This window comes from Prunus dulcis, chromosome 2 (assembly GCF_902201215.1).
Source record: "Prunus dulcis chromosome 2, ALMONDv2, whole genome shotgun sequence".
Classification (NCBI taxonomy): domain Eukaryota; kingdom Viridiplantae; phylum Streptophyta; class Magnoliopsida; order Rosales; family Rosaceae; genus Prunus; species Prunus dulcis.
This window is the reverse complement of record NC_047651.1, coordinates 3,708,998-3,736,508: the sequence shown is the minus strand read 5'-3', so window position 1 is coordinate 3,736,508 and position 27,511 is coordinate 3,708,998. Positions and strand designations below refer to the sequence as shown.

The following is a 27,511-nucleotide window of genomic DNA, read 5'->3' as shown; positions in this document are numbered from 1 at the left end:
TTCCGTCAATTTAAAAACAATAAACTTTTCTTCTTTCTTCTTTGTTCGTCTGAAAGCAAAACAAGGGTTTATGAGGGGCTTTGAGACACAAAAATGGCGGTTTCGTTAAATTGAAGTTCCGATTTTTAACGACAGTCTCAATCCATTTGCTGCCTTAAGCAAATGCTGAAGCTTCTCTCGTCTTCCTCGTCGTCATGCCTTCATGGCAAGCTCTACAGCCTCCGCCCCGGGCCCACCGTGCTGGCCTCGCCGGTTCTCCGTGTTCTCGGCTCGCTCACTGGGTTGACTCGGCCGAGCCCTAACTCGGCTCGCCGAGCTTTTTTTTGCTCGGACGCCAGCGACGGGTCTGATCAGGTGGTGGAAATTGAGTTCAAGGGGGCGGGGGCCGAGGCCGAGGCCGAAGCAGAGTCCAAGTCTTCGTCAGCCATTGTGTCCACTAATCCTAGACCCGAAGATTATCTTACGGTTGGTTGGCTTTGGAATCTGGTTTTGCTAAGTGGTCTGTTCGGATTCCGAGAAAACATAAGAAAATGTCTTGGCTTTTTTCTATGTATAAATTGCGTGATGGTTTCTTCCATAGCCATCGTGCTAACATGTTTGTTTTTTGGCTATTGTTATATGGGGCAGGTTTTAGCTTTGCCATTGCCGCATAGACCACTCTTTCCTGGGTTCTACATGCCAATTTATGTGAAGGTATATGAGATTCTCGAGTAAAGTGAAAATCAGATTGTTCTTTTGGTTATCTCATTGTTGGGTCAATTTTTTAGCTACTGTTACTTCAAGGTTTATGCACTTATAAATTACTTAAGTATATCAATAACCACCTTTGACCATGCACTCGTAGAAATAACTCTGAGGTAATATGAAGGGGATTGAAAATAAATAATGTAAAATAGTGAATTGCTTTTCATGTAGGATCCTAAATTGTTAGCAGCTTTACAAGAAAGTCGAAAGCGACAAGCTCCTTATGCAGGTGCGTTTCTTCTCAAGGATGAACCGGGGACTGATCCTAGTTTGGTGTCAGGTTCCGAAACAGATAAAAACATACATGACTTGAAAGGAAAAGAGTTGTTCAATCGTCTGCATGAAGTTGGCACGCTTGCCCAGGTATCTAACTTTGCTTTCATGTTTCGTGCATCTTTAGTTTTGTGGTTTAACTTGACATACATCTGTTAGAATTTCCTTTCAATTTTTTATGTTGTAGTTACTTGTATCTTCGTGTCTCAGATTTCAAGCATCCAAGGAGACCAAGTAGTCCTTATTGGTCATAGAAGACTTCGAATTACAGAGATGGTGAGTGGAAATAATCAGTAATCTTGAAAATCCATCTTAAGGCACCATTTTCCATGACCTTCCTCATATTCATTTACAGATTTTTCCCTGAACTGATTAAAACAGTTGGCTCTTGTAGACATTTTAGAATTGAATGCCTCAAGATTTATGACACTCAATTACATGTATATTAATACAAATTAGTATAAACATTTTGGGATAAAGATTGTTAAACTGAGAAAAGTTATGGTTCCTCTACAGGTTGACGAGGATCCCCTGACTGTAAAAGTTGACCATCTGAAGGCATGTTTATTTTATCTTATCCCATATAAAATATTAATTTTTGAAGGTTCCACATATATTTTTCTTTCTTATTTTTGGGCCATATACTTATATTGCAGGATAAACCATATAACAAAGATGATGATGTCATAAAGGCAACATCATTTGAGGTTATATCAACCTTAAGAGATGTCCTCAAGACTAGTTCCCTTTGGAGAGATCATGTTCAAACATACACACAGGTTTGTTCTGTTTGTGTGCTTATTTGCTTCATCACCAATCTCTTTCCTTGCAACTTCTGTGAAACTTTCTGTCCATTCTAATTGGTTTTCCCTATTTTTAAATGAGTTGATGAAGTTATAGCATGTGATGATAGCTTTATGATAACAGTTGGCCTAGTGAGAAAAAAAAGTGTTTTACATACATCTCTGTGTATTGAAATCACTTGGATATATAATTTTGTTCATGATAAACTTTTCATTTTATTCCATTTTTGCAGCATATAGGTGATTTTAATTTTCCAAGGTTAGCAGATTTTGGAGCTGCAATATCTGGTGCAAACAAATTGCAATGCCAGAAAGTTCTTGAAGAGTTAGATGTGAGTATCACTCTATCTTGATTACAGTAGAGTGGCTTATAATTAGAGAGCTCAATTGTTATGTTGCCTATTTTTAAAAATAGAACTTTGTCAAGCCTTTATATTCAAGTTTCTTATGTCAAAAAATGTTTTTCAACTCTTCCATTATTCCTCAGGTGTATAAACGTTTAGAACTCACTCTGGAATTAGTAAAGAAAGAGATAGAAATCAGCAAGATTCAGGTATGAAATGCCAATATGCCATTGTTTTTGTACTTGGCATGTGTTCTCCATTACAATTTAATTGTCTTTTGAACTTTCCTTATGGATCATACTTAGGAGTCTATTGCAAAAGCAATTGAAGAGAAGATAAGTGGTGAACAGCGTCGATACTTGTTGAATGAACAGCTTAAAGCCATAAAGAAGGTATTCGCCTCCACCGTCGAGAGATATTATTGTATATCATGAATTACTGCTGCTTCACTGACAGTAGTTTATTAAATAATCTTCACTTTGTGGTGGCTTTGTATCAGTTTCTTTATTTCAACCCTGGGCCTTTATGGAATTTATTTCGCTTGATATAATGCAGGAACTGGGATTAGAGACAGATGACAAAACGGCACTTTCTGGTTTGTTTTTATTTGTTTTTTGTGTGTGTGTGTGTGTGTCTATGTATACTTGTATGTATGCAAAGCGTCTAAATTTTGTAAGTAGCTTGGTTGTAATCTGTGTCCATCATGGTTGTATGTTCTCGGTGTTTTCTGTCCATTAGTTCTAAGTATGACTTAAGCATTTATGTGGCAAACATTAATTATTCTGAATATTGATTGTTCATGTACATAAAGGTAATTGTTGCATCACTTTTCTGATCTTCTGCAGAAAAGTTTAGGGAGAGGCTTGAACCAAACAGGGAAAACTGCCCACCTCATGTTTTGCAAGTTATAGAAGAAGAACTTACAAAACTGCAGCTGTTGGAGGCCAGTTCAAGTGAATTTAATGTGACACGCAATTACCTAGATTGGTTGACTTCAATTCCCTGGGGAAACTACAGGTCTTTGCAATACTTCAAATCTTATTTTGGGGCAGTCTTTGAGATTCAAATATATTGAACTCCTATCTGTGACTGAGTTGCTGAAAGATTTTAATAATTTGTTGAGGCTATACCATAAGCATTGTTTGGTTAGAATAGATGACCATTTATTAACACTGTTGCCACACGTGATTTTTATTTTTATTTTTCATAATGCTTTAGGATTTCATCTTGTCAATGTGTCCTTAGTTTTATATATTTTAGGGTAGATGATATGGGTAGTAAGAAACTGATGTGGTGCAAACGATTTTGGAGGACCATGGTACTAGCATGACTATGAATTCCAGGGTCAAAGAGGAATGTGTAATAAGCAATATATATATATATTAGAAAATAGTTAAACATAACTACTAATTGTAATGTAAGCATAATATCAATCACAGCACATAAAATATTCATTTTTTTTTTCACACAACATTCATACAATAATCAATCCTACGGGCTTATCATATTTGGTTTTGGGAGTTGACATGGATCGGTAGGACTTGGGAGGAGAAGCTATGGTTTTGCTGGAGGAAATATAGGGCTAGGAGTTTATTTTGGGGCTGTAGTATGGGCTAGGTTTGGCGTTGAGATGGAAGAGGGAACAAAACACAGCGTTTGGAGGGGTTTTGTAATTCTTTATTTATTTTCTACCATTTCAAGTGAAACTTGCTATTTCACTTTAAAATATCTTGGGCTACTAGGACGAAACGACGGGGTTTGCATAAAAACATTAAGGAAAATAGGGCATGAAGTTATCTCTCTCTTCCCTTTTTACACCTTGGCCGACATTGCAGGGCCTCATAACGGCACAACAGTTTCTTGTACCCCTAATGGTAAACAAAGTTTGTGTCAAAGCGATTCATAATGCCTTGCCTCAAGGCGTTCCTACGCAACGTCTTTTAAAACCTTGGTAATAAGGAGATATCTAGTATATAATCTAAAATGGGGTGTACTATTTTGTTAAGTTAGTGCATTATTTTATTGAAGAAATGTGCCCTATTATTGCAATTTTACATTTCTATACAATTTTCAATATAATAATATTTCTTATCTCAATCGTAATGCAGTGATGAGAACTTTGATGTTCTTCGGGCGCAAAAAATTCTTGATGAAGATCATTATGGATTAAATGATGTAAAGGAAAGGATATTGGAATTTATAGCAGTTGGAAAACTCAGAGGAATCTCACAAGGTCATTATAGTTTGATACTTTTGTAATTGTGTGTCTTGATTCATGGGCATTGCTCACTGCATGCCATGGGTTGGTCCTGTTTTTCAGACACTGATCTTGGCTCTTATCTTATTTTTGTTTCTCTTTGGTTTTAACCAATGCTGCAGACTGCTAGTTCTCATTACACCCGAATTATTGATGTTTTGATTATATATCACAGGGAAAATCATCTGTCTCTCTGGCCCACCTGGAGTGGGCAAAACCAGCATTGGTCGTTCAATTGCACGTGCCTTGAACCGTAACTTCTTTCGGTTTTCTGTAGGAGGGTTGTCTGATGTTGCTGAAATTAAGGTATTTGGAAACCTTTTTACTCTGAAATATTGATAAACATCTGTGTATCATGCAGCTATATCTTATACAATTAACTTTGAAAATTACATCCAGGGGCATCGCCGAACCTATATTGGTGCTATGCCAGGGAAGATGGTACAATGCCTTAAAAATGTGGGAACAGCCAACCCTTTAGTTCTGATTGATGAGATTGACAAGGTATATAAATGGCGGGTTGGCTTTCTTCATATTGTATTTGAAACACATCCTATTTGTTGGTTTTTTTTTTATAGTCCAGAGTGAGTAGTTTTATAAAATACTTATTTACATAGATTATTGATAGTTTAATCTGAAATTTGTGTTGTTTTGTTTCAGTTGGGAAGGGGACATGCTGGTGATCCAGCAAGTGCTTTGTTAGAGCTTCTTGATCCAGAGCAAAATGCTAATTTTCTAGACCATTATCTTGATGTTCCAATCGACCTGTCAAAGGTTAACAAAATGCTAATTCTACTTTTTGCAGAGCAAAATGCTATTTTATTGTTATATGCAATAAATTTTGTTTCTTAAAAACAATTAGGTTGCCATATCCAAGCCATCTGGTGTATGTGTGTATGATTGTTAAATTGGTATAATCTTAACTTTACAATATGGAAAGGAAACGGGATGTTTTGGGTTCCCAATTCCTTTACTCTCTCTACCTAGTGCAGATAAATGGATGCATCATATCTCTAGTAATTTAAAGTTTAAACATTGTAACATGGAATTGATCATAAAGTAGTTGAAGAAATTGGTTGTATTTGGAACATTATTTTTTCGTGTGATAGATGTCTGGTTGTAGTCAACACCATAGGGCTGATGTTCTTTCCTCACACATTCAGTTTTTACATGATGCATCTGAGAAGTGTCCATGTAAGTTGTAGCATGGATGAAATGTAATAAGAATCAAGGATGGTTTATTTTGAATCCTTATTACTAAGTTGAGGAATCATACTTTGAAATTTTTATTGTAGGTTCTCTTTGTTTGTACAGCAAATGTTGTGGAGATGATACCTAGTCCCCTCTTGGATAGAATGGAGGTGATTTCAATCGCTGGATATATCACTGATGAGAAAATGCACATTGCTAGGGACTATTTGGAGAAGACCACACGTGAAGCTTGTGGAATCAAACCTGAACAGGTACTGGTATCTGTCTGTGTGTGTAGGTGTGTGGACATGCACGCATGTTTGTATGCTATATTTCAGTTAGCTTAATGTGTTAAAATTACTATCTTTTCAGGTTGAAGTGACCGATGCAGCTCTTCTTGCTCTCATTGAAAATTATTGCCGAGAAGCAGGTGTTAGGAACCTCCAAAAGCACATAGAGAAGATCTACCGCAAGGTTTGTAAAAATATCTAAATCTTGATCATCATCACAAACTTGAAAACATTTTTTCCACATGATTTAAAAGTTTCCCCATGGTTTTCTTAGGTCCAAGGAACTACTTCTGAAATGCTGAACAAATTTATGACTTTGTTAAACAATGATATGGGTCCTTGAACAGTAATATGCTTTAACCTACGTTTTATGCTGTGGCAGATAGCTCTGCAACTTGTTAGACAAGGAGCATCAGATGAAGCAGCAGTTGCTGATCAAATACAATCTCTCCCAGATAGGCCTGCTGCTGTTGAAGTTCAGCTTGTGGATACTGATGAAACCCAAGTAGAAGATGATAAGTTGGATCAAGAAGTAGTTTCTAGCAAGAACCAGACTGCAGCTGAATCATTGGAGGGCAATGATCATGACCATAGTTCTGAAACCTCTGCAGAAGAAGTCACTATTCAGATGGCTCTCCCTGATGAACCTGCAGTTGTTGAAGTTCAGGTTCAAGATACTGATGAACCCGTGGATTCAAAGGTATGTAACAAACTATAAAGTCTGGGTACTGATTTACTCTGCATCAGAAATTTCTTGAATGCAGTTGATATAATTCTCTTTTGTAAACTTACTATGCAGCTAGGTATTTATTGAGAGGTAATTAACATTTTATGGATCCCCAAGATGAGAGAGTTTAGAAAGATTCTTTTAGTTCATTTTACATATGTTAAATGAAGGAAAAGACTTATATGATTTTTGGCCACATTTTTTTGGAAAATAATATATTCTCTCCTCCCCACCTTTTTTTTGGGTAAAAGAAACTATATAGACACCATGGATGATATGCAAGTTCCACATAATATTAAAGCTTGTTAAATTTTCCTTTTTGGTGCTCATCTTTTTCCTCGTGACATACTTTCCCTTCAATGTTTTCATGCCATCTGTATTGATGTCTGAATTTATGTGTTTACCCACTAAAAATTTGTTGTAGCTATATTTACAGGATGCAAAAGAAACTGAGAAAATTCAGGAGGGTGAAGCAACAAAAACAGTTGAGAAAGTTTTGGTTGACTCATCAAACTTGGCTGATTTTGTTGGCAAACCTGTCTTCCATGCTGAACGTATCTATGATCAGACTCCAATTGGAGTTGTTATGGGTCTTGCTTGGACTGCCATGGGTGGCTCCACCTTGTATATAGAAACCACTCAGATTGAGGAAGCAGAGGGGAAAGGAGCCCTTCATGTCACTGGTCAACTTGGAGATGTTATGAAAGAAAGTGCCCAAATTGCTCACACTGTTGCCAGAGCAATATTGCTCGATAAAGATCCAGATAACCACACTTTCTTTGCCAATTCCAAGCTTCATCTCCATGTTCCTGCAGGGGCCACGCCGAAGGATGGGCCTAGTGCTGGTTGCACCATGATCACATCCATGTTGTCCGTTGCCATGAAGAAGCCTATCAAGAGGGATTTAGCAATGACAGGGGAAGTAACATTAACTGGGAGGATACTTCCAATTGGTGGGGTATGTTAAATGACTCTCTCTCTCTCTCTCTCTCTCTCTCTCTCTCTCTCTCTCTCTCTCTCTCTCTCTCCATATGTATATATATGTATGTAGGTATGTATGTATTTGTATGTATATGTATACATATAGTAACAAGGTCTTGTCCAACAAACTAAAAATCAGAGGTGGCCAATGAAGTATTGATTTGATGGCATATGCCAGGCTATATATTTCCAGGGTATGTTCTTTTGCGAGGCAGTCTAACAACGTGAAGTGCATATGTTGTCAGACTGTCATCTAGGCCACACATTCAAGCAAAATCGACGTAAATGCTCTGGAAACCTAAGCATCTTATGTAGCCAGTGTCAGGCAAGAGAATGTTTCCATGTATTGCTAATAGAAGTGTTATATATTTCTTATGACTTAAATTACGCGATTTACTTTTATTTTCTATATTTAGGAAACTTCAGTACATCTGATGTTATGCTTCAGGGTGTACTTTTGGTTTCCTCACGATGAATTTTCAAGCTCCATGTTTGCGTATTTTTGGTGTTTGTGATTTTGACTTCATGAAAGCTTTGTAAAAATGATTTCCAATTGACATGCATAGTCCTGTAGGTTTTGATTGATGCCTGGTTTTTATTTCTCTGTCTCGTTATCTTTGTGTTTGAGTACATCGTGTTGCATCTCAAACTTGTAAAAATTACATTTTTGTCAACAATATAGGTTAAGGAGAAAACGATAGCAGCAAGGAGGAGCGATGTGAAGACCATCATATTCCCTTTAGCTAACAAAAGGGATTTCGATGAGCTTGCCCCTAATGTAAAAGAAGGTCTTGACGTTCATTTTGTGGATGACTACAATCAGATATTTGATTTGGCTTTCAGTGATGGTCAAAATGAGAAAAAATGAGCCATTCTTCCTCACTAATTCTCAATAGAACTTCAATTTTCTGCAAAAGCGAGTGAGAGTTTGCTGCGACGTCCAAATCAAGACCATGTCCATTTTCGAGAGGACGGTCCTAGGTAAAATTAGAAGAATTGTGATAGTTCAGTTGGTGGGGGAACGATGTACATTTTCTTTATTTATTCACTTATATTTTCCCATTATTCTTGTAAAATTGAAGCACCCATTGGCCCCATTTTGTAACCCGCAGGCCGTTATTTTTTCACAGATTGGTGGTCGGAGTCTGATAGAAATGAGATAATACGAGTTTCTGAAATTAGTCTGTTTATTTAATAGATCTGGAATTAAGCCTTTCATTCCCCTCTTGGGGCTAGCTGGATATGAATGATTCAGACTTGTGGTTGCCATGTATGTGTGGTCTACCATCTTAGGTGTTGGTTGCCATGTCTATGTGTTTACCATGGAGAAATGGGAACGGAAGGGAAATGGAAATAAAAATGAGAATGGGAAAGAAACATATGTGAGATTTGGGTCATCGGACCAAAAAGAAAAAAGAAAAAAGAATTTTTTTTTTTTGATTTGGGTCGTAGTTTTTGGGGGCACTTAAGCTAACCCCCCGACTACTTTTGGTAATCAAATCAATATGTACTTCAACAATTAGGCATGCGATGCATTGATTATAGATTGAGTCATGTGCACGTAAAATGAGTGAATGTATGATCATGTGCATGGAAAATGAGTGAATTTATTTGTCATTCTTCTCTCATGACCATTTTGATTGGCATGAAAATATTTGTTTTCAATGGCAAATCGCAAAGTATGGGTGTGTTTCGTGATAATTAAGAACGAGTTTTCTTGACAGGTTGAGAAAAATGTGAGAATTTGATAAGTTCGGAGGGAGAAAAAGCATGTCATGTATTTGAGGGGTAGAAAAATGGGATATTGGAGAAAACCAAATTGAATAGCAAGTGATTAATATCTTGGTTTTTCATTAGGTACAAATATGATGTGTCCAAGAAGAGTACATGCTAGCTATAAAGATTCTCAAGTTTACCGCTAAAGGAAATACGAATGGATGATTTAAGGCAACTTTTACGGTTGGATTCACCACAAAAGTATTATATGCGGCTTGTTTGGTCAAGTTTACCATCTATTTGGGCTATCCGATGATTTCGTTTTTTTTGGACTGGGGATATTTTGGCAAATTCTGGCGCCTTTTCTAACTGAGTTATATGTCAACTTTGTTATGTTCTTCCTTTCTGGTTGTATTTATACACACATATTTGACATTTGCTGGTTACTATTTATAATGCCCTTGCTTTTTTTATTTAAAGAGAAAAACATATGGACTTAATTACTCGATCAAAGAAATTATCATATATATTTTTTTATAAATAAATTTGTTACTCTACATATGTGTTATTCTTAACCTATATAATAGTATAAACCCCTTTTATTACTCGCATATTATTCATTTTTTAAGTTATTGCGTTTGTTAGCTCACACTATACGCAACTTAAATCATAAAAACCATCATACAACGTATTTTCTTCAATTTTTGTGTGTCAAAACAATAAAAAATTGACTAAATGAACATCTTCTAAAGTTTTATAAAATTTCCATGTTTTTCTAACAATTTCTGTCGTTTTTATTCAATTTTTACCGATATCGACATTTTGTAAGTACTTTCATCGATATTTCCGTGTTTTTGAATCGCTAATATTTCCGAAACCTTTGATATTTAATACCTTGGTTGGGAGAATACCGGACTAGTTATGTTTTTTATATTTCTTTTATTAGTTCTGTTTCTGTTCGTATTAAAAGACTCATAACTTAGCAGAGTCACGAGGGATGTACATTAAAACAAAACAATAACTAACAAGAACAATTTCGACATATACTGATTGCAATCATCAAGTAATTCAGCTAAAATATCTTTTACTGCAATTATTTTTGGATCATGGCTGGAGTTGATACATCTGCCAAACATACCTTCATCCTAAATAACACGTTACACACATCGAAAGACAGCCAAGATAGAATTAAGTCCAAATAGAATGGTTCATCCAATGCACGCAATACTTGGTGGTTCAACTATTACTTTAATACCAATTTAATCTCTTACACCAGTTACTGTAACAAATTAGGTACAGTAATATAGTTTTGGCTGTGTCACACCCATTTTGTCAAAGTGAATAACAAAAGGAACTGAAACATTGTCGCTATATCGTCCACAATTTGAAGTACCAATGTTCAAATGCTTTGAAACGAGATTAAAAGAAAACAAAGCTCCTTTCCTTCCGAGGAAATTAAACAGAATCTCAACGACGGGATGTGTTAATCCAAAATTAAAGCCAGTTCCCCCTCTAAGGCTGGATCCTGTTGGCTCAGGGATTACAATGAATGATTGCATATAATCAACTCGAAATAATCCACATTGCAGCAATCACAAAATCCTAAACTATGCCGCTCAGCAGCTTAACCTCTACCCTTCAAACACCCTGAGTTTCCCCTAAAATCCAAGTGTAACCCAGATATACATTTGAGACATCAGAACCTTCTTATTTTCAATTTACGATCTGGGATTTGTGTATATTCCTATTTCTAAGAGGCTACACTTGAATCACGATTTTCCTTCTCTAAACATCGGTGTATCATAATCTATCTTGAATGGAATGCAGCTGATATCTATTGTGTGTCCCAATTAGGAATGTTAGCAGTAGCTTCATTCACCATCTTTACAAGGGTGACCTGCACACAAAATGAGCATGAGAGAGAGAGAGAGAGAGAGAGAGAGAGAGAGAGAGAGAGATATTTAAAAAATACTCATAAAACATGTCATATACTATGAAAACTTCAATCCAAAAATCAGTTAAAAAATGGTTGCCAACGGTTTACAGTTCACTAGTACACTACACCTCCACATTTCTAAACATTTCTCCCACAAAAGGAATCCAAATTTGTAAGTGAGGAAATTACAAGTATTTTGTAAGTCAGTCAGTCAGTCTGTCCAGAAAGTAAACTGGTTGCAGAAAAAATCTTAAAGCTATTCCCAGCACCAACACAAGCCATGACGTGAACATATCACCTCAGCATGAGTCTGTCACAAACCCCGGCCCTCCCCCTCCCTCGTCTCCAGTTCACCTTACTGTGACTTTCCCTTTACCCATCAACTACAACTGCTGGCTTTCCACTCCCCACATGGGCTGAGTAAATTAAAGCTTCTCATGGTTAAGAAAGTACCCAATCTTATAAGGTTTATGATCACTAGGCATACAAGGGGTTTTCTGCTTGTTTACTAATTTTATTTTCATCGGAGTAGGGGATTTCTGAAGCAGATTACTCTTCATTCTTCATTTAAGAATGTACGGTTTGGATTTCTGCCTTTCAGACTACATCCATGATGCCATACCCAGATGACAAATATTTAAAACAAAAAAGTAAAGACAAGGCAGCCCTTTGTCTTAAGGGGAAATAACTTCTCTGCGTGCAGCATTCAAAGAAACATAATGCTACCAACTTTCTTGTATAAATGAAGAGAACTAGGGCACACAAATAAATAAAAATACAAGGTACACCAAATCATCTAAAACAGAAGACACAAATTGTAATTTGTAACAATAACATTCCTTGACATACCACACTCTTAGGAACCCCGGGAGGGGGTAAGGGAAGGTTTCTCGGTGGTGGTCCACGTAGATATGATCTCTTGTCGAATCTCCACTCCCCGATTTTGCCGTATGTTAGCTCACCCTAAAAAGTTGGAAACTTCAGATAACTAGGGAACTAACAATGGGATATATATTATCTATATTCCATCTGTTTAGTGCAAAACAAGAAACAAAAAGGAAGAAGAAGGTGGCTCTCAGTAATGGCTAACCCGAAAGCACGTCCAAACTTTAACATTGTACTTATAAGCACAAATTCATAACAGGAATCGACAAATAGGGGAAGGGCCACACATACCTTTAAGTTGTAGTCACACCCGTACGTATAATGAATAATAAACTTTTTACCAATTTCCAAATCCCATGGGGGCTGAAAATTTAAAGACACAAGGACATTATTAACCACAATGTATACATAAAATAAAAATGCAAATCAACTTTGATATGAAGAGCTTCTCTAAGTATGATTCCAAACCTGCAGCATGAAGTCCTTCCGAAGAACATGCTGCACTCCATGCAAAGCAGATGCTACAGCATATGCATACCTTAGTTCATCAAAGAAAATCAGAAGCAGAGAGACACGTCAAAGCTGGTACCTCTAATTGCTAGAACTCAATTTAGTTAAAACTAAAGTCAGTCAAACTTACATTTCTAGCACCCATCCGAAAGCTTTATCCGTCTCTACGTCTTCTTTCATTCTCAAAGAAACATTCATCCATGTTGGAGCAATCTTTTCCAGTAAATCCTGAATAATTATATTGATTCATTCATCACATTGCTCAAATTTTCCCAACAAAACAAGATCAATTGATATAAATCAGAAATATTATTTTTATCAAATCCTAAATGGTTACATTTATTCATTCATCACATGGCTCAATTTTGCCCTACAAAACTAAATCAATAAAAATCAGCAATAGTGGTTCCAGCAAATCCTGAATGATTACATTTATTCGGTCATAACATGGTTCACTTTACCCAACAAAAGAAGATAGTTTGATATAGATCAGCAATAGTAGTTCCAGGAGTTATATATGATGACAATGAGTAATTTCAAGAGGACAAAATTACAGAAAACTAGAAACACCATTACAGTTCAGAAACTCAAAATAAATTGGCACATCAACATTTTTAAATGTCTCAAACATAATAAGGGCCATCACAAATACTAAATAAGGCCAAACAAAGTACAGTTTACCAAAAGATACTACCTTTCTGATAATTACAGGAGAATTGCCAATTGGATCAACATTTGTGACTGGGCCATTCTCCTCAGGATAAAACTTTCTTATGATCTTCTCATTCTGCGAAGGTTTAATGTAGAAAAATGGGAAGCCAGCTGGATATCCTCCATGAGCCAAATTAGGAAGAGGATTTATAAAAATGTGATCAGGCTCTGCCATCAAAATATATCTGCAACAACAAAAGTAGAAGGATTTAATACTCAAGTATAAGGTTAAACATAAGAAAACTTAAGATCATCAAATATGCAGAAGCTCACTCTTCCTCAATTGTAGCTTTTTCAAGCCATTGAACAAAAGCCCATGGTCTGTTCAAGACAATATATCCCTGTATAAAAAAATTTCAATTATGTCAGGAAATATATATATCGATAAAATGCACAAAGTATAAATTATCAGAATGATAATAACTACTTAAACTTCCTTTATAATTGTATAAAATTTATTAAACTTATTTGATAATCATATAAAAGTTAGTGAAAAATCACCTAAGGGGTGCTACTCTTAAACATATTTGATTGATAGATAAGGAAACAGAACCCAATCAACAACATCATATGGACAGATTGTGATAGGAGATAGGTAGAGATATATACTCTGACTCTGAAAAAGGCTTCAATCAAAACAGTTTACACAGGATTAGCAAAAATCTTCAACTACAGAGTTACAAGGTCTAAGATTTACACATCAATCAAGTTACAGTTAAACCCATTTATTCATAAGAAATACCATATACGTCATCATTAAGGAAAGATCCAAGAAGTTAAAATGGCTGCATTTCTGCAAGTATTTCATAACAGTAACCTAAATATCTTTTCGTAAAGGATATAATAATTAGATGCGGAACTTAAATTAATAAGTTTCACATGTCATCCAGTGAGTAGCAAATCGTTGAAATATCAATAACCTGGATCAGCTTGAACCGTGAAAATCAAAATACATGCTATTCTTCTAATGATTCATTGCTTTTCCCATACTCAACATCAGTCTTAGCTTGAGCTCCAAAAAAGAATAAAAAAGGCATAATCTTAGCTTTTTCTTTATGGCTCTTTTCCTTTACTCTCCTTTATTTTCAGCAAATTCTAAAACATATCTAATATTGCCAAGCCCCCTTATTTTGACTTTAGATTAGACATAGAATTGTGCAAACAGACATAATCACATCCAACTGATATAATGAAGTTACTCCCTGAGGGAAGAAGTAAGAATTCACAACTAAAAGGCTGAAAAGAAAGAACAAATGAATGAAACATACAAAGACATGGAATATAGTCACCAAAAGGTTATAGTGCAAGAAGCCTAACCCGATCAAGACCTGCAGGAAGAGGATCAACGACCATAGTTGGGATCTCATCCATCAAGTTGTCAGGATTTCCTGAATGCAAAATTCGGGTAAAACCTCCCATCTCCGATCCAGGCAAGTCCTTATTCTTCTTATACCAATAGTACATAATGCGACACTGCCATTTGCTGTAAGGAGCATCAGTGGCTGTTAAGGCAACATGGAATGGTGACTTGGAATTCTTGAATTTCTTCACATTCTCAGGCATCCCAATAATGGGGTCAGACAGTAACCCACCATTCAAATTATCACCTACCCACTTCCCAACAGATCTATAGTGGATTATCGTAGTTAAAAAATTATAAGTGGCAAAGAAAAACCCAAGAACCAAAAGAACCAGAAGTACGGGTGAAGCTCGTCCCATGTTCTTCCTCCCAATCATTGTTTATTACAAATGAATAAAAATCTCAGCTTTCCCAAATGAATAACACAGTAATTTTCCTATTCCATCACAGCATAGAATGAGAATTTTCAAATTCAGCTGTTCAGAACATAATTTAGCAGCAACATTAAACCCTTCTTTTATCTTGTACAACTTCCGAAAAAGTTTCTGGAGATACCTACATTAAGCAACTCCAAATAATTAGCCCAAAAGAATTGATATGATGACCAAATTAAGGCCACTGGTTCACAAGAGATCACCAGTAAATAAAATTTTTTAAAAAAAATTATGCAAGAACTTTTCAATGAATTCGATCCAAACACATTTATGAATTGAAATAACCCACACTCTACCAAACCCATTCTAATTAATAATTCATAGGTTGTTTACGTGATAGAGTAGCAATCAGTATTTAACAGCTGTTATCATAGAATTTCAAGAGAACTTTCAGGAGATAACCCACAAATTCTGAGCACTAATGAGCAGTTTATATCAAATTGAGGACAACATATCAATCTTAAGATTACTAAAGAATGGAGATGGGGACCACTTTGGATCAAAATTTAAACAAGTATGATGACAAATGCCATTAAGAATAAGTGAACCAGTAAACTCATATAATCAATTTCAAATTCCTCTGCTTTCCACTAATTCGGACTCCGGAGTATCTTTAACCGACAACGTCCTTAAGAAAAGGAGGGTGGGAAAAGCAGCATCCACAATTCAAGACATACAAACAAAAATTCAAGGGGAACTCAGTTGACACCCTTTCAAATGCTCTCTACACCTGCTCATTTTGGGGCCTGTCAATGGAATTCCCCAAAATTTAACTCTTGCATGCCAATGTGAATTGGATACCATCATAAGCATATGGATCAGACACACTCAAAGCTTCAAATTTTTTCAAACTTTTCCAAATTCATATTATAAGAACAGTTAACATACTCTAATCAGTAAAACCAGAACATAAGAATTTAAATATTCAATGTACAAAGAACTGAGAAACCAACTACAAGTTCATACCTTTAGAAACCAACCCAGAACCCAGAAAAAACCCAAAAGAAAAATGATAGATTAAAGGAAGTAAAAAAAAATGTAGAAGTCGTCTCAGTTATTAAGGTATAGAGCTCAAACAATACGGGTTTTGGAGATCAGATACATACAGACATACAGAGAGAGAGAGAGAGAGAGAGAGAGAGAGAGAGAGAGAGGACCTTGACCTGCGCGCAGGTGGAGAAGGATAAGAGATTGGAAAACGGGTGTTCGGATCAGAGAAATAATAAAGTAAGGATTTTGTCGATTTGACAAAAGTGCGGGTTATGGAGATTCCGACTCCTCCTTGTCTGTCTTTTTCGGTTGGTATTTGAGCAACCTTTTTATAACATCATGTCAAAACTATTATTGGATTAATTTTCATATCTTAGGGTTTTTTAAAAATAATTAGTACATAGATTATAGTATACACCAATGTCCAATGCTAAATTTTCTTTTTCTTTTCTTTTTGGTCGGACGTCAAATGCTTTGATGTTAAAGCATCTCTTGCCAAAAATAAATAAATAAATAAAAAATGCTAATTGATGTAAGAAAATCATTAGAATGCATTTCTGTAAGAAGATAAATATATATAATCAGTCCTACTTACCTTTTTTCTTTCTTTTCTTTTTTTGTCTTATTGGCAGGTTCTTGTTTCCTTGCTTTTGTTTTACGGTTTATTCCTATGACATCAATCTATTTGACATTTAAAAGGAAATCAACAGAAAATCCCAAAATCGAGGAATTACATACCCAAACTCGGTTTATTCCTATGATGGATCGACAATTGGGATAATGAAAACAAAAAATATGGAATAAGGAGAAGTCTAAAAGTTTGCACAAATAGAACATAATGTGGTAGGGTTAGTTCAAAACTACGGAATCAATCAGTAAGTATTACACGGTTCGTATTAAAAAATGAATCAAATGCAATAAACTAGTTTGGTTCGATTTGGTTTTAATAAAAATTATTTCAGGCAATTTAGGTCCAAGCTAATCTATTTTTCTTTTACATTTTTAAACTTTGTTAGCCCAATTATAACAAAAATGTCTATAACATGCTATACATTTTTTATTTAACACATTAAAATCTAATATGCCATTATAGTTTAGATTAATTAGAGTAGTTTAGACAATAGCTTGTATTTAATATAAAAATAAAAATAAAAAACATGCCATCAAATTTTCAAAGTTGATTACAACCCAAATATCTGGTTGATTCGGTTTAGGCCTATTTATAAAAGCGTAACTGTAGATGGGCATAACAACTTGGGAGGGTTCAGTGTTGACCATGTCGGTGTGAAGAATCGTTGGTCACATGCCGACCCAGGCATGACAAAACAATTTTGTCCACCATTTGCAGTTGGATTGCGGTTGGTTTCCTCCACATCGATGAGCGGGAGGAGATCTTTGACATTGGGTGCAAATCTACGATGATAGGTAGGAGATCTACAACGATGGCGAATATCTACACCGACTTTTAAGAGATGTTCGAAGATGGCGAACGATGAGGATTTCTCCTACAATGGCAAAGACATTGACGAAGACTGAAGGAATTCCCACAATATCCTTTGAGTGTGATGTGGGTGGAGGCTAAGAGATTGCTAATTGTAGAAATTGATTTTCACTTAATCATTCACAAGACCATTATACAAGATATATATATACAAATCTATAGAGAACAACCTACAGTTACAATAAGCCATTATCATAAACATAAATATGGAGTTATGGCCTAATAACAATGTAATTGATAACTGACCATTTTCTATCATTAGTATGATTAACTATTGTATTGTAACTCCCTAATACTCCCCCCACAAACTTGACATTGCTAAGGAGATAAGTTTGGAAATATGTCGGGCAAAACGTTCTGTAGGCAATTCTTTAGTGAAGGCATCTGCAAGTCGATAAGTAAAAGGTATGAAACAAACCCGTTGACTTCTCGAGGCAACACGTTCCCAACAAAGTGATAATCGATAGCTATGTGTTTGGTCTGGGCATGAAAAACCGGATTGGCCACAAGATATGTGGGTGAAAGATTATCACAATTAAGAATAACATGATGTGGAATAGGATGCCGAAGTTCATTTAATAGACCTCGAATCCATATAGTGTCTGCACAAGCTAAGCTAGGACGCGATACTCAGCTTCGACACTTGAAAAAGAAATTGTGAATTATTTCTTTGTACTCTAGGAAATTAGATTTGGTCATAAAAAGACACAGTATCCAATGGTGGACCAACGAGTATCCCGACTATCTGCCCAATCGGCATTCAAATAGGCAACAAGGAATGAGGAGTCCGTAGAATGACGAATAGGAAGGCCAATATCGAGGGTGCTTTTGAGATAAAGCATAATGCGTTTCACTACTTGATGACGAACATCAGTGGGGGAACCAAAGAACTAGAAAACGTGTTATACGGCATAGAAAATGTCAAGACGAGTCATGGTTAGGTATTGTAGATCACCGACAAGTTGTCTATACACAGTGGGTTCGAGCAAGGCCGTGCCATGAGTGCGAGAAAGGTTGTCTTTAGAAGCCATTAATGTAAAGATCGGTTTACAATCTTGCATAATCAAAGTGATAGGTGACTGCGATGCCAAGGAAATAATGTAACCTGCCAAGGTCTTTAACATCAAATTCGGCGCCCAACATATCAATAAAAGGCATGTAAATGTGACTGACTGCTCCTCGTGAGTATGATGTCGTCAACGTAGACAAGTAAAATCATATTATAAGATTGATCCTAATAAACAAACATATAATCATCAAAGTGACTTTAAGTAAAACCAACAAGGAGCAAGAATGAACTAAAACATTGGAATCAAGGAAGTGATGTTTGCTTAAGGCTGTAGATAGCCTTGTGAAGTTTGCAGACATGTTGAGATTGGCTAGGATCCATAAACCCATAGGGTTGCTACATATAGACCTCTTCAGATAGAGGGCCAAGGAGGAAGGTGTACTTGACGTTGAGCTTTCGAGGCCACCCAGAACTACTGTAATACTGAGCACAATCCGAATTGTTGTGGGTTTAAAAACCGAGCTAAACGTATCAAAATAGTCTACCCCATACTGTTGATGAAAACCTTTAGCCATAAATCGATCTTTGTAGCACTCGACAGTATCATCGGATCGCCGTTTTACCTTGAATACCAATTTTCACCCAACAATGTTATGTGTAGAAGGAGGAACCTAGGACCAAGTGCTCTATTTGAGAAGGGTGTTGAATTCATCGTGCATGGCTTGTCTCAATTCAAAAGATCAAGCAGCTTGTGTGAAACAGTTTGGTTCAACATCAGTGTCGAGTAAAGTAGCCAAAGCATGAGGTAGGGGTATCGGATAGAGACTGATTTTCACTTAATCATGTACTCCCTAATACTAATCATGGACTTCTATGTTTATGCAAATATTTTCACGGGAGAATATCCATTTGAAGATCCTTCATCTCTAGAACTTCCTTATCTTTCTTCCTCAATTCTTATGAAAAAGATCGGAGTAAATAGACCACACCGAGGGTGTTGGCCAAAAGGCCTCCGATGCCTAAGTTAGATCGATTGAATTTAGGTGAAATAATAGCTAAAAAAGGATACGAAGTCTTCTCTAGGGTCTGAATCGGGTGGCCGTAGCCATGTATGGTGGTCGGAGCCGTGTATGAAAATATGGAGAGATGAGGGAGGCGTGGCCTGGGGCAATGGTAGTGTCGTTGGCTAGGAGAGAGAGAGAGAGAGAGAGAGAGAGAGAGAGAGTCGAGAATTTTAGGTGTTTTAGAGCTAGGTTTCATATTGAGTTTCAGATTACCTTGTGTTTTGAATGAAGCCATGTATTTATAAGGCTCTAGGCATCTAGGGTTTTTCAAAGAATAATTCCTATTTAGAAGGGTTTATTCTGTCCCTAAATTGTAGATATTGAGTCCATTAGGGATTTTATTCTATCCCCATAGAAGGCACAATATCTTTTGGCATCCCTCTTATCCGGGTCTCTTTTCAAGGGTTGTGGTCTATTTACCCAAGGCTTATCCTTCACTTGGGCAAAGATATGATGTATGGGGATGGAGAACTTGATGTAGTTCTCTTACACCAGAGCGTCTTCTCGGTGGTGCCACTTGCGCTTTCCATTATTCATGCTATTGAACCTATCACTCTTCTGACCTACCTATTTGGTCGGTTGATTAGCCTGCTTAATAGACTTTTTTTGTGAAGATTCGATCGTTATCCCATAGTGCATAGTATTTTGCGGTCGCAAAGACCTCTGCCAGAGTCTGGCTGGGAGCAATAGTCAGCTCTCGGTATAAGTCGTGCTTAGCTGGCAAGCCTTTCTTGAAGGCATAGGACTTGATTTGGTCATTTATGTTTGCCTTTTCTGCTTTGAATCTCTTAACGTAATTTTAGAGGGATTCATCAGACTTCTTGCGCAGATTGAACATGTGGTCAGGGGTTTTCTTGATCATTCAGTAAGAAATGCATTCTTTGGTGAACACAAAAGCTAGCTCCTTGAAGCTGCCCTGCATAAAGTCATGACAAACACTTTGCATATTAGCGCATCTTTGGCCTTGTGGAGAATCATTACACTTTTGAAGTATTTTAGATGGCTCTTGAGATCAGAATCCCCTTTGAAGTGTGTGAAAGAAGACGTTGAAAATCGCTTTAGGAGAGTAGCCTGCTCGATTTCGGGGGTGAATGGTGCGGAGTTTGCTTAGTCCACCTCTCTGCACAGAGCATCTTTGAAATCTCCTCCGATCTTTAGGTATTAAAGTCGGTTATTCACAAGCTTCTTGACGTCTTCTGCGCACATGGCCTGCGGGTCACGCTAGTGATCTTCATGATATGGACGGCGCTGATTGACTTTCTCATTGGTTGGCAAGGGCCAACCTTCTGGGTTGTCCTGCCTGTGTAGCGTATTGGTGGACCACGTTTACGGGGGATTCCTTATGGCTTGTCAACGGGAATTGGTTCTTTTAGAATAGGCTGCGGAGAGTTATTCTTCGCGAATCTCATTGTGAGGATCGTTAGGTTGACCCCCCTAAAGGTCTAGCCTTTCATGAACATTTCCTTGTGGGCCTAGGCGGGAGCGAATGTCAGGTCGCGAGCCTAACCTTTTAGGCACATTGGTCCCTGAACTCAATCTAGATTGGAGACTTCGCTTGCTTTGAGCGTGGCTCACAAATGCTTGTGACATGCTAGCATGCTGGTCACGTTCTTGTCATTCTCCTTATTTGCTTGCTCATGCTTGACCTGCATTTGACCTCTTGAAACGCCTGCCGGTGCATTTGTCCATCCTTCTCTTTTCGACCTACGGTCTAAGGACAAGGTTTTAGACCAAGTATACTTGGTTAAGGATTTGCCTCACCAAGTCCTTTTGGTCATCTATTCTCTAGGTCAGCTGGTCAACTATAAGATTAAGGCCTACTTGACTTCATGAAATGAGATAAGAGAATTGTGTGGAGTCCAATTATATACGGCTAGGGTTTTCATTGGAGGTGTACGCATGAGCATATGTCGAGTCCGGCGACAAATGAGGGAATGAGTGAAGTTGCTCCCCGATTAGGCCAAAATTGGTGATGATGCCAAGTTGGCTGCGGGCGGCGATATGGTGATGGAGAGCATTAAATCCTGTATCAAGGTCGCGTGGTGGAGGATTGCTCGAGCCAGGCCCGTGGTGGCAAAGCAGCGAGGTAGCGACGATGTCACTATGGAGAGGCGTACTATTTTTGACCGCAGGGCCGTTCAATGGCGTGGTGGCTTTAGCCGTAAAGCCTAGTGGTTGTGGTGTTTCTTCCATTGTGAGGTCATGAGATAACGCAACGGTGCGTGCAAAGCTGATCATCTTGGTCACAGGACCTAGAGGAGAAGTTGCGACAGCAACAGGGGCCGAGGTGGTAGTTGCGACATCGTGAGGGCTAGCCACTGCTTCGGCTACAACATAGGACTGTCTAGGAGCCGCAACATCATGGTGGCCTAAGCCCTTCGTGGATTAGGCCATTGGGTCAGTCTTGCCCCTCTTGTGCTTGCTTCCGGCCATGGTTGTTCGGAAGGCTTTGGTTGAGTGAAAAATAGAGGAAAGAAATTCCTTTGATTCAAGACCACGCAATTGAATATAACTCGTGCTCTCAATGAAAGCACCAAATGTTTGTGCAAATATTCTCACAGGAGAATATCCCCTTGAAGATCCTTCGTCTCTCTCTCTTCCTCGATTCCTACGAAAAAGACCAGAGTAAATAGACCACACTCGAGGGGTTGGCCAAAGACCCTCCGATGCTTCAGTTAGTTCGATTGAATCTAGGTGAAACAATAGCTAAAAAAGGGTATAAGTTTTCTCTAGGGTAAGAATTGGGTAGCCGTAACTATGTGTGGTTGTCGGAGCTGTGTAAGAAAATACGGAGAGATGTGGGAGGAGTGGCCAGAGTCAGCGGTAGAGTGATCGGCTAGGACAGAGAAAGTGGAGAATTTCGGGTATTTTAGAGCTAGTTTTCAAATTGAGTTTCAGATTATCTTGTGTGCTGAATGAAGCCATATAAAGCTCTAGGCATCTAGGGTTTTTCAAAGAATAATTTCTATATGAAAGGAATTTATTCTATCCCCAAATTGTAGATATTGAGTCCATTAGGGATTTGATTGGGATTCGATCTCCTAATTTGATGATGATATCTCCAAATTAGGATAATATCATAATTGGTGATATTATCTTTTTAAATAAAGATAATATCCCTATTTTTAGTATTAATTAATTTGCCAAATACATTAGCTCAATTAATTGACTTAAGAGATATTCTTCTTGTCCACGTAGCGCTTTGTGATTTGAAGCCAAAATAATAAATATTTGTTCCCGTATCCTCAACCCCACAAGGAAGCCAAATGTGCCAACAAAAAAAAGAAAAAAAAGAATATATATATATATATATATATATATGTCTTCCTCTTGATTTTCCATTCAAATCTTTGAAGTTGATAGGAACCTCTCATATTAACTACCAACTATTTTTCATAGGTATCATCATTCAGCCTTGTTCTTGATGGCATAACCAGATAATAATACCAAATTTCTTAATGTTCTCATATGTTTGGAGAGGTCTATTTACAGCTTATTGGATTCTAATGGGAATATCGATATGCAGATAATAATATCACGAGAAAGACTTCCATGAAAAAGGGGTAACACTATTTTGTTATCCAAGACTAATAATACTATAACACACGTGATAACACTTCTACGTGGCATAACATTTTTGATCGGGGATAGCAAAATAGTGTTATCCCTGTTGCAACTAAGTTTTTCTCCAATATCACATGAATTAATAAACAAAGGCTATGACAATGCATGCATGCACAAAGTATTGTCAATTTACCCTCTCCTTTTGGAATAGGACTGGTGGTTGCGGTCCTACTCTGAAATTACTGGTAGGATGACTAATAGTGCCTAGAGAGGGGTGAATAGGCCAATTTAAAATTATAATCAATAAATAACAATAAACTTCGGTGGCAAGATTGATATGACTTATCAATCCTGAAGTGTGCAGAACATAAAATAAAGGAACACAAAGAGAGGTAATTTACATGGTAAAACCCCACCTCTCGAGACTCCTCAATCCAAAACAAATCCACTATAGAACGATGATTACAAGAAGGACTCACACACTTATCCTAGACACATTCTAGATAATGTTTACCGACTTCTTCGTAACTCAACTTCTATCATGGAATGACCTTCCAACTCTCCTTATGTGGAACCCGATATTGGTCGAGATCGATTCAAACTCATAGGAGAAAAATCGTCACCACGGTCTTAGTGCCCTCAACCATATGAGTCACCGAACTTTGCAAATGTATGCAATATGAATGATAAAGTGTTTGATAAATCACCAAGTAAACATGGAACACTTGATGATTTATCTAAAATAAAAACGCAGCTTTCTTAAACGTTTAAGCACACAAAATTATTATTAAAAACCTGTACAAGATGAAGAAGACAACGGTCTTCTTTTATATGCTTTTTGCTCCACCAAAAAAATAAAACCACGTTAAAAAAGATGAGGGACAACTAAATTCAATCACCAAAGATTTTTGTCCTATTCTAAAGTTAAGGAACGTATAGTCCAATCAATAGGAAAATAAAAACCCAACAAAGAAAATTTATGATAATCCCACCATTAAGAAGTCCTAATATTCTTAGGTCAACTACCAAGAATATCTCAACACCTTTGATAATGTGATCTGATTAAAACTTAATTTCCAAGTAAATTACTTAAAAGATAAGTAACAAATCATGGATGAGAGAAAGAAAGAATAAGTAAAAAGATATTGCAAAATATGCCTAAATGAGATGCACTCTTAAATGGATTCTAATTGATTAAAATAAAGGAAGATCAAAGAAATAAAATCATATCTAACTCCAGAAAAATGTTCTTATTATGAGTGCATGAAAAATGACATGTCTTACCCTTAAGATCAAATGTCTCATAGGTGTTAAGTCACAATTCTGAAGCTAAATGACACTTCCAAACCTATACTAAGTTCAAGGAAATGTCAATACAATTTTATACTGACATACTCCTTGTCATCCCCTCATGGAATTTGATGACTGTCTTCTTCTGAATCTTCAATATAAAAAAAAGATTGTATATCATGGCCTGCCTTGGTACTTAGTCTTTTCGATTTGTCTATGGTATCTATGGAAATGGAGATGTAAGCTGATTTTTTAGCAAAGTTTTATTATGCCTTATGAGCCTTTGCACCTAGTTTACCATGCGTTGGATTGATATAATACAATGCTTGTAAACCAATTATAGGCACTCCGGAGTACACTGTGGTTCATATCCAATGGAAAACTCCCAGACTGGTGCGTGCAAAGTTAACACAGATGAAAGTAGAATCAATGCTACTGGTTTTAGTGGTACTGGAGGATTATCACTGGTTCCGAGGTTAATCCCTTTGCACACATCTTCCTTGTCAGTCTTAAAGCTTCCAATCTAAGTTGCTTTAAGTTTCAAAAAGTAGCTAACGACCACATCATTCCTTTTGCTCTTTGTGTGGCATTCTGTTCGAGGTAAGTAATGTGATACCTTTTTCTAACTCGGTACTTGCAATTTTACTCGGCCAAGGAACAAATCTCCAAGCTTTGACTTTGGGCAAGGTTCATCGTGAAATATGGTTTGGCCGAGGGTTTTAGTCATTATCGTGATTCTTGGGTCGAGATCGAGGCCCATAAATTTTTGGATCATGGAGATGATTTTAGTCTTGGCAATTTGGACCTAGCTTTGAATATTGGGCTGAGCCCTTTGTGTCAGAACCGTGGGCTTTTGATCTCGATCCTTCAGTTTTGTTTTGAATTTGGACATTTCATCCTTTTGGGCCCAACACTAGACTTCACTAGGTTATTGTCATGTCCTTTTTTTGTAGGTCCAAGGGGAAAAAATTCAGGTATAAACAGAGCGAATGTACTCCTCACTCTGTGTCTGAGTTCGAATCCTCTTTCCAACGTTTAGATTAAAGTATGCTTGTATTAAAAATAAAAAAAATAAAAAGCCTGCATTAAAAAAAAAAAAATTAAAAACAGAGTTTTTATATGTGAGAAGGACGTATTTGTCCACGGTGAATGAACACAGACGTGTTCCAAGGCATTGGGCGCAACAAATTCAAAAATTCAAAATTGCTTTTTCCCCTCCTACCTCATTGCACACGTACCACATCCATCTCACCACCTCACTGCTGACGTAAGAAGTCAATATGACGACCACCACAGGCACACATCACCAACTTAGACCGTTGATTCTCCAAGATCAATTCGCCACCGTCAGATCTCGACCCCACAATTTGTCGTAGCTTCATTTCCTGATCGTACTCAAACTACGCCCATTTCCAACGCTATATATATATCATACCCACTCGGCCTGCTCTTGTTGAGAGACGGAGCTTCTGATTTTCCATTTTGCCCAAAAAAAAAAAAAAAAAACTTAACAACGGGAAAGTAACAGAACATGGCGGCGGCAGTTGGAGCGGAAACAAAATCATTGATTAAAGTAGCAGCTATTTGTGGGTCCCTGCGTGAAGGTTCATATAACCGCGGTCTGATTCGTTCTGGTTAGTTGCATCTGATCTGGCATCTGTTTTTGCTTGTTAATTTTTCAATGTAAGTTTGGGTTGTGATGTGGTGCCGATTGTAGCGATTGAGATAAGCAAGTCGTCAATCCCCGGCGTGGAAATAGAGCACGTGGAGATCGCAGAGCTGCCACTGCTGAACACAGATCTGGAGGGCGAGGGGAGCTTTCCACCGGTCGTTGAAGCATTTCGTCAGAAGATTCTAGCAGCTGATAGCATTCTCTTTGCCTCCCCTGAATACAATTACTCTGTCTCAGGTATTTTTCTGAATTTCCTTTTTTATTTTACAATTATATTTTCAACTTGAGGTTCAAGTTTCATTGTTTTCTATTGCGTCTGGTCACTTTATTCCCCATAGCTTTAGCTAAAGTAACACCATCATGGTTTTTATTTTTCTTTGGCACAAACTCAATTCTTATCGTGTTGTACAACAACAAAAAAATAAATAAATAAATAAAAGAGTTTCTTCGCATGCTTGTTTCGATTTTCCATGGACTAGAAAACTTGTTGACTTGCAGTTTCTGTTATTTGCTGACCAATTTGACCCCCTCTAATGCAGCACCTCTAAAGAATGCACTTGACTGGGCATCAAGACCCCCAAATGTTTGGGGTGATAAGGCTGCCGCAATTGTAAGTGCTTCCGGAGGCTCTGGTGGTTCACGATCCCAATACCATCTTCGCCAAATTGGAGTGTTTCTTGACCTCCATTTCATCAACAAGCCAGAGTTTTTCTTAAATGCATTTGGGCCTCCTGCAAAGTTTGACAAAAATAGCAACTTGATTGATGCAAAGACCAGGGAGAATCTGAAGCAAGTTCTTCTGTCCTTGCGGGCTTTTACTTTGAGACTCCAAGGAAGATAGTTGCTCAAGTTATGTGTGATTCATTTCTCATGCTATTTCAATTGTTATCAGAGAATGCGAGGCAATTAAAGTGACAAAATAAAGAGAGAGATGTCCTCTTTCGAAGATAAATTAAAATGGCTCGTTCAGTTTTTTCCTTTTTTCCTTTTGACATCCTATCTTTAATTTTTACTTTTCTTACTGTGTTTCCTGTTTTTAACTATGACTAAACAAAGGAAAGGATATCCCGGATGTCCAGTATGTGTATGTTCGTTTCATGCATTACATGTTCATAACAGGCATCCTAGAAATTTGGCTTTCAGAATAACCTTCATTTGCATTTAGGAAATTGCTTGTTTAAACACTTAAAATTACAGTACATACCTTGCCTGACAAGTTGGAAAAGATAGGGTGACCGGTTGAAAATGCTTGGAGAACT

The 27,511-nt window shown here is 37.2% G+C and overlaps 3 protein-coding genes across 8 annotated transcripts; 2 read left to right on the top strand and 1 right to left on the bottom strand.

Moving 5' to 3' along the window:
- Positions 1-55: 55 nt before the first annotated feature.
- Positions 56-8,826, top strand: LOC117617312 (lon protease homolog, mitochondrial-like). 5 transcript variants are annotated; one of them, XM_034346645.1, is made up of 20 exons: positions 56-465; positions 628-693; positions 916-1,107; positions 1,228-1,293; positions 1,534-1,575; positions 1,674-1,796; positions 2,054-2,152; positions 2,308-2,373; positions 2,470-2,556; positions 2,720-2,759; positions 3,010-3,181; positions 4,273-4,397; positions 4,597-4,727; positions 4,821-4,925; positions 5,082-5,195; positions 5,717-5,884; positions 5,985-6,086; positions 6,285-6,602; positions 7,066-7,587; positions 8,293-8,826. In XM_034346645.1, the coding sequence occupies exons 1-20, from the start codon at positions 163-165 to the stop codon at positions 8,476-8,478; spliced, it is 3,027 nt and encodes a 1,008-aa protein (XP_034202536.1). In that variant the 5' UTR covers positions 56-162; the 3' UTR covers positions 8,479-8,826. The 5 variants fall into 5 exon arrangements, with proteins under 5 accessions (XP_034202536.1, XP_034202535.1, XP_034202537.1 ...); XM_034346644.1 differs by having other exon boundaries at positions 7,054-7,587; XM_034346647.1 differs by having other exon boundaries at positions 348-499; positions 7,054-7,587.
- Positions 8,827-10,702: 1,876 nt separating this feature from the next.
- LOC117619809 (hydroxyproline O-arabinosyltransferase 3) lies at positions 10,703-16,512 on the bottom strand. 2 transcript variants are annotated; one of them, XM_034349846.1, is made up of 9 exons: positions 16,320-16,512; positions 14,686-15,283; positions 13,642-13,709; positions 13,352-13,553; positions 12,788-12,885; positions 12,616-12,685; positions 12,439-12,510; positions 12,112-12,225; positions 10,703-11,223 (listed from the first exon to the last, which is right to left on the bottom strand). In XM_034349846.1, exons 2-9 carry the CDS (start codon positions 15,103-15,105, stop codon positions 11,161-11,163), a joined length of 1,107 nt encoding a protein of 368 aa, XP_034205737.1. In that variant the 5' UTR covers positions 15,106-15,283; positions 16,320-16,512; the 3' UTR covers positions 10,703-11,160. The 2 variants fall into 2 exon arrangements, with proteins under 2 accessions (XP_034205737.1, XP_034205738.1); XM_034349847.1 differs by having other exon boundaries at positions 16,326-16,448.
- A 9,540-nt stretch (positions 16,513-26,052) lies between these two features.
- Positions 26,053-27,273, top strand: LOC117617197 (NADPH:quinone oxidoreductase-like). Its single transcript, XM_034346478.1, has 3 exons — positions 26,053-26,214; positions 26,298-26,489; positions 26,792-27,273. The coding sequence occupies exons 1-3, from the start codon at positions 26,112-26,114 to the stop codon at positions 27,091-27,093; spliced, it is 597 nt and encodes a 198-aa protein (XP_034202369.1). The 5' UTR covers positions 26,053-26,111; the 3' UTR covers positions 27,094-27,273.
- Positions 27,274-27,511: the final 238 nt, after the last annotated feature.